Source organism: Cyprinus carpio, chromosome B14 (assembly GCF_018340385.1).
Source record: "Cyprinus carpio isolate SPL01 chromosome B14, ASM1834038v1, whole genome shotgun sequence".
In the NCBI taxonomy this organism is placed as follows: Eukaryota; Metazoa; Chordata; class Actinopteri; order Cypriniformes; family Cyprinidae; genus Cyprinus; species Cyprinus carpio.
The window spans coordinates 3,950,554-3,957,830 of NC_056610.1; the positions used below are offsets into that span (position 1 = coordinate 3,950,554).

At 36.0% G+C, this 7,277-nt stretch overlaps 1 protein-coding gene across 1 annotated transcript; it reads left to right on the plus strand.

The window, feature by feature from the left end:
- The first annotated feature begins 1,475 nt into the window (after positions 1-1,475).
- On the plus strand, positions 1,476-6,104 carry LOC109087547 (NK1 transcription factor-related protein 1). Its single transcript, XM_019101749.2, has 2 exons — positions 1,476-2,399; positions 4,523-6,104. Exons 1-2 carry the CDS (start codon positions 1,991-1,993, stop codon positions 5,227-5,229), a joined length of 1,116 nt encoding a protein of 371 aa, XP_018957294.1. The 5' UTR covers positions 1,476-1,990; the 3' UTR covers positions 5,230-6,104.
- Positions 6,105-7,277: the final 1,173 nt, after the last annotated feature.

Here is a 7,277-nt window from a genome sequence, read left to right on the forward strand (position 1 = left end):
ATCTCTGATCTACCCAAGCTTCCTTGAATCTGCCGCAAGTGCCAGATCATATGTTACAATATTCCAGCAGTCATATTTGCATTAAATGATCTGTTTCCAAATATTATAGATTTCTCAACTCAGGATCTGGTTTCACCGATATTATTCTGCTCAGTTTTAGCTTTTGATGTTATTTCATGCATTCAAAACAATAGAGATCTGTGATTTTTTTAATTATTGTCTGGTCAAATGATATGGAACAGGTAACCGATTTGTGCTAACATGACAGAAAGGGTGTCCTCTTTGTAGGGGTGTCTTTTTTCATTAAATTGTCAATAATGAATATGCTATTGTCATTGATTTTCTCATGATCTAGGGTGAAATAATAAGGATGATGGTTCGATCTGTTTCTTGTGTGTAGACTTGGGGGTCTAGGAATTGGACAATTGTGATAACATGCAAATTATTGTGCATAATATGATTAAATTGACTAAATCATTCAGTGAGCTACTGGGAGAATTTTCGAATTACAGCAATTCCCCAATCAGACAGAAAAACAGCTTGGCTGACTCAACAGCCAATTGTGTGTTTTCATGGATAGACAAATTGTGCTTTCATGGATAAACATATCTGAGGTCTACATTTGCACCATAATCAAGGTGCAAATGCAAGGTTTTGCAGTGTAAAATGTACTTTATTTAATCAGTTTTTTAAAATTAGCATGATAGTCTGTACAGACGTATTTGCAAATTTAGGCCACAAAATTGAGAAACACTCATGGGAAAGCCTATTATAATGGCTATTATTTGGCCCCTCAATAGATCAGATTAAAAGTTGAATGTCATGGCCCATGATGCTGCAGCCTCTTTGCAGGGGCTTATATCGTGACTCCCATGGGTCCAGTCTTGATGGGATAATCATGTTCATCCTTACAGCTGATTGTTTTACCCATTTTTGTGCATCTTTTAATTTCTTGCTTATAAAGGACCATTGCCTTCGGTAATTGCAAAGAACTGACCTTGTTCGAGTTGCACCTCTGAACCAAACAAAAGAAAATTCAATTTTGTCAGACTTATGTGGCACTTTTTCATCTGAACTACACCATTAGGACTTTGCTCTCATGGTTGTTATCAGTTAAACAGCTTTTTGGTCACTTGTTTGTTGTAAACTAATAAATAACAATCATTTTTCATTTCAGTTTTATTTTCATATTTTCATTAGGGTGATAATTTGTGATTAATATGGTGATATATATATATATATATATATATATATATATATATATATATATATATATATATATATATATATATATATATATATACATTCAGCCAATTGTGTTTCTGTTTTGTCGTCAAATGAAAAAGACTCACTGCTAACCACTCCAAGACTTCACTGCTTTCAAGTGGCCCATTTTCTCATTAATTTCTCTGGAAACAATGATTATCGTAACCTTAACCCAGGGCGGGAGATGGGAGGGAGAAAGCAGGGAAAAATAAGCCTATTTAGTGTGTTTCCAGTCCAGTGCCCTCTGGTTGGGTGTGAGTTGACAGCTGTGTATATCAGAGGCCATATCATCGCTCACTCTCCTCTGGTGCTTCTCATACTCAGACGAAGATAATAGGCTATTAGAGGCATGGGATTAATTTGTAGCCAATTACCACTCACAGTGGAATATGAATGCATAAATAATCCACGGCTTGTGTCTAAGTTTTGGAGATGATCAGAGCTGTGTAAAGGGGAGGGTAGCCAGCTGGGCGCGCGCGCGTATGTGTGTGTATGTGGCATAAACGACGGGGTGTCCTGAAGAGACGGTTCAAACCCAAAAAGGACCTGAGCAGGTGGACATCAGCATCACCATCTAGAGCCTGGCTGGAACAACTCCTGACCAAGATCATCTTAAGTAGCAGACTGCACTTATGTGATGTCGTTTCACCAGTATGTGTCCTGTTGAATAAAGATCGGCGAAAGAGAACAGAAGTCAGACGGCTGTGCTGCCCTCTGGAGAGCTATGAACCGGGATAAAGTGCAGGTTGGCGACTCCATCGTACCTGCCGCTGCCGGCGTGATCGTGGTCGCTCCGCAGGACGGCATGGACGACAAGCGCCTCGCTGCCGGAGAACTGCCAGTGTTTAACTGCGCCGGAGGGAGAGACGCTTTACCGGCGGGGAGTCGAGAAACCTCGCCGAGACACGAGCCCTCACCCGCGGGCGCGCCTCCTACCGTCCACCGGACAACCTCGTTCTCGGTTCTGGACATTTTGGACCCCAATAAATTTACTAGTAAGAGGCAAACACCTAATAGGACAGGTTGTGATTTCACGTTTGGTGCAGAAAACAGAAGCGATGACTCAAATCATACGATCGAGCACAAGTCTTATCAAGAGGACTACGGCTGTAAAAAAGCATCAGGGATTTTAAGTAAGTTACCATTATTTTTCCCTTGTCCTTGTGTGTATGTTCAAATTAAACAACTTAATTCAAAATGTACCTGGATGTATAAGGGAGTAAAAAGGTGTTGTGATTGGTAACCGTTTTGGAAAAAAAAAGTTTTTCACGATTATAATTCACTTTTCACTTAAAATTATACTATGGTGTGTCAAATGAATTAATAAAAGTATGAATAATCAATGTAGTCTCATAATTATTTAGGTCATAAAAATAATTGTAGAATAATAACATGTTTAAAATAGTTTTTACAACATGTAATTGCAGGACACTGCTTGAATGCCCATATTCAGACCAGTTTTGTTACTTAGGGTGTTTATTATAAGAAAAATCTAGTTTTATATGAAAAAAAAATAACTTACAATAATTACTTTATTGTTAACAAATGCAACTAGACCTTAAACCACATTTTCTGCACCTGGAAGAGCCATAAAGATGGATTTTAACTAAAGTTTATTTACAGAAGGAATTGTATCAGTTTTTTTTTTTTTTAATTTTTTTTTTTTTTTAATACTTGTAAATAGACATGTTAAGTATTATAATTGAGTGGTTGTGGAGTGAAATTAGGAATTATTAGGATTGCTTTTAGATATTACTTTTACTCTTGAGAGTGGTAGAAACAATTTTTTTTAATGTAGCCTGTCGCTTGGCATTTTTAATTGTCAAGTCAATACATTTAAACAAATCTTCAGATAATTCTTACGTTTACACTCTTAAAAATAAAGGTGCTTCATTATCCCATAGAAGAACATTTTTTGTCTAAATGGTTCCATAAAGAACCTTTAACATTTGAAGAACTTTTCTGTTTCATAAAAGGTTCTTTGTGGTGAAAGAAGGTTCTTTAGATTATAAAAAAGTAAGAAAGAGGTTGTTCTTTAAAGAACCTTTGATTGAATGGTTCTTTATGGAACCAAATATGGTTCTTCTATGGCATCGCTGTGAAGAACCTTTTAAAGCACCTTTATTTTTAAGAGTGTAAAAATGATTTTGGAGCACTACAGTCCGACCACTTTTTGCACTTTTTTTTTTTTTTTTTTTTTTTGAGACCCATGATCGATATCTCCTTTAATAAGTATAATAGGTTTTAATCTTGTAATTATCCGAATTTTGGTCCTATAATTTAAATGTTGAGAAAGATTTTGCAATCTGGCTGAAAGAGATATACTCATTTCTATAATAGGATATCGACCAGTCTGGAACAGATCCTCCACATTATCAGCCTCTTTACGCAGCAAGTTGCGTTAAATTAAACGCAATTAAATGGGTTTAATTGTTTTTATTATTATTATTATTATTATTATTATTATTATTATTATTATTATTATTTCTTTCTTAAGATATATTAGTGCTTTGTATCGAGTCTAAATTGTGAAAACAGAAAGCGCGGTCTTCGTGGTATAATCTTATCTCCTGTGCCTGCATTTGCAAGGACAAATATGTGTCAACCTCTATGATTGATTGGAGGCAGCGCGCGAAAGCAATTTTCAATAAACAGTAATTGTAGGCTGCAATAATTTGATAAGGTTTGTGCTGTTTTTAACAGCCGCTTTAAATGGATGAGTAAATTGAGAGTTATCGATTAGACGACCGTGCTGTGATTTAAGATGTCAAGACGAATTGACAAGCCAAAACAAGTGCCATCTACTCTGCCCCCACTTTATATAAAGAGGAAAAAGAACGACTAGAACAGAAATTTCGGTTTAATTTCAGATGTAAAAATGTTGTCTTTCTCTGTTGTTTTTGTTTGTTTAAGGATTTAAACTTTAATAAACAAAAATACTATAACATAATTAGTCATCTGTGCTGAAGTTTATTTCAGACAATTAAAGTCGAACGTTACTCAGTCGAAATCACATTACAAGAAATGTTACATATTTAAATAAGAAAATTTAAGGATTTTATTTAGAAATTTAAAAAAAAAACGGTAAATGGATGAGAAAAACTATAGGAAATATAGTCTAGGAAACAACTGAATGTACTTACCCCTTTGGTGCTACCAAACTAATATCAACGTGTGTTAAACTGTAAAGGCACCTGTGCACTCAGGTCATTGGTGTAAAGCTGACTTTTGATTACAGTTTTTTGTGTTTCCACAGAAGACGGATTTGTGTTCCGGTCAGATGAATGTGAGGCTGATTTTTCCCGAGGGAATCAGTCGGACAGTGAGCTGCAGGAGGATCTGTGCAGTGAGGAGAGCAGCGCCCTGCTTGGAAACAACGAAGCCGAGTTTGGGCAGCACGAGGACGACGACTCACTAAACAAAAGTCCAGAAGGACAGCAGACTCAACAGTCCTCATCAAACGGACAGAATCACCCGGTGAAACCCAAGCGTAAGCGTTCCGGTTCGGACTCGAAGTCTGGCAAACCCAGAAGGGCCCGGACTGCGTTCACGTACGAGCAGCTGGTGGCTCTGGAGAACAAATTTAAGTCGACGCGATACTTGTCCGTGTGCGAACGCCTCAACCTTGCGCTGTCCTTGAGCTTGACAGAGACTCAGGTGAAAATATGGTTCCAGAACCGCCGGACCAAGTGGAAGAAACAGAACCCGGGCGCGGACACGAGCGCGCCGACCAGCGGGAGCGGAGGTGGACCGAGCAACGGGCTGGGCAGCCTTAGTCCTCTGAGCCCGTCTCCTCCTATGAGCGGCCATCTGTCCATGCACACCAGCTATCCGGGTCACACGCCAGGAGGGCTAGTATGCACCACTCAGTTACCCTTTCTGCCGGGTCACGCAGTACTGTCACCCTTCATGCTCGGCTCTCAAACTTACGGAGCTCCCACATTTTACGCGCCGCACTTATAAGAAGAAATCTTTAGGAGATGTCCTGCATTGGAAGAAACAGAGTGTCCGGTCAACTCGGCACAGGAACATTTTTAACATGAAGCACTATGCTGTCACACACTTGCAAAGACATTTGATAGGTTTGTCTTAAAAACCGAGATGCAGCAACCATTCCGCACTGTGGCAAACCCAGAATTAGGAATCATTTCCCTCATGTTCGGCAATACATGCTAATAATTCGATTTGATTTCAATTTGCTTCGTTTTGATCAACTGTGAATATTTCTCAAGGTCAAACTGTATATATTTAGTTATTATGAAATGTGTTTAGACATTAACTTTGAATGCAAATGTTGTAGGGATTTAAACGGTATGTACTGAAACAAAGAATGAGATTGGACTAAAAATCGTGTAAACATAAGCCTAATGAAAAGGTTTTTTTTGTTGTTGTTGTTTGTTTGTTTGTTTTTTAACTGTGGGCCATATTATTTAATTCTGACGTTGCATAGACTATGCTATTATTTAATTGTTTGTCTCACAATTAAATGGTTGAAATAAAATGACAGATGACAAAGATCAGTTGTCAAACATTTCGTTGGCATAAGCTGGCTTTATGAACTAGATTTAAAACCAAGTTTTACATGATCTTGCACTATATGCTAATGCCTGATTTGAAACTGAATTTTAAAAACTAAGAAACCGATTAAAAAGCTGGAATTAATTGCGGTCAATATCGTTCAATAATGCGCGAACAGGTGTTCTATTGGTAATCGTTAATACCAATAGAACCTACCTATTTACCTATATCTACGAATATATCATGTAGAAAATATTTTCATTTTACATTTATAAATATTTAAAATAATATAATTAATTTTCCTCCCAAATTTACTTATTGTTTTGATAGTTGCTTAAATATCAATAATGTAGCCTAATAATGTATTCAGCTGAGGACTACAGAAAGGCAGTTGAAGGCTATTAAAATATTTCGATTGCAATTAAAGTTTTGTTCGTTAAAAATATTTTTGTCTATTATTGTTAGATTTCCTTTTGATACTGAAAGTAAAGACTGTGATGTTTAACACAGGACTCCATCGTTTCTGACATTTGCGTACTTTAAGTAGCCTACTATTAATATTAGGCTAAGTAATAGTAAGGTGTCCAACGCCTTAAAACGAATTAGTATAATGCTTCTAAAATTAGCACGATTTTCAGCCTTGCTGGTGCGATTGTTTTTGATGCATGCTTTGTACACTGCTTAAATTTCAAATGGAATAAAATATTACATTAAACCTATATAAGCAAACTTTTCTTTCACGCGATATTCAACGGGATAATGCTAGTGATTGTTTTATAAAATGGGGTTTTAAAACAATTAAAAACTATTTGAAATATTAAAAAATATATTTTAAAGCAATTGCTAAATTCGTTTCCTGCATGCCAACGTATGATCTTGTTTCGTGTCCAGACAAATGCACAATGAAATGGGTGCAAAAGCTACATTTCACGTTTACAGCATTATTAACTACGTATTGTTATCATTATTATTACAATAAGAATGCATTAAATACTTTAAATATTATTTTAATCACAATTTTATTTGTATGTTTTCTCCAATTTTGCAAAGTGAATAAAATATTTACGTATGGGGGAAATTATAGTCGTTAAGTTGAACACTTATGAAAAGACGGACCGTGACGATCTTTTTAATAGGCCTAGCCTACATAATTATTTTTGTCCGATTAACATATTCTTCGTCGACCGTTGGAAATGTTCGTACTTATTTACACATTTAGGGAAGTAGTTTTCTTTATTAGTTTTTAAAGTTTGTTTTCCAAGGCAGAAAAGAATGCTGCGGCGGCTGCCAATAGCGTCCTATCAGTGTGAGGAATCCATTTTCGTTACCGATGGGTGAAAAAAAAACAAAACCATATATATATATATATATATATATATATATATATATATATATATATTACTATATATATATATATATATATATACACACACACACACACATTTTATTTCATTTATTTATTCATGAATATATATGCCCTCATATATGAATAT

Excerpts from the sequence above, each read along its gene's own strand:
- LOC109087547 (XM_019101749.2), top strand. The coding sequence starts at position 1,991 with ATGAACCGGGATAAAGTGCAGGTTGGCGACTCCATCGTACCTGCCGCT. Across the intron at positions 2,400-4,522 it reads AAAAGCATCAGGGATTTTAA|AAGACGGATTTGTGTTCCGG; the intron begins GTAAGTTACCAT and ends GTGTTTCCACAG.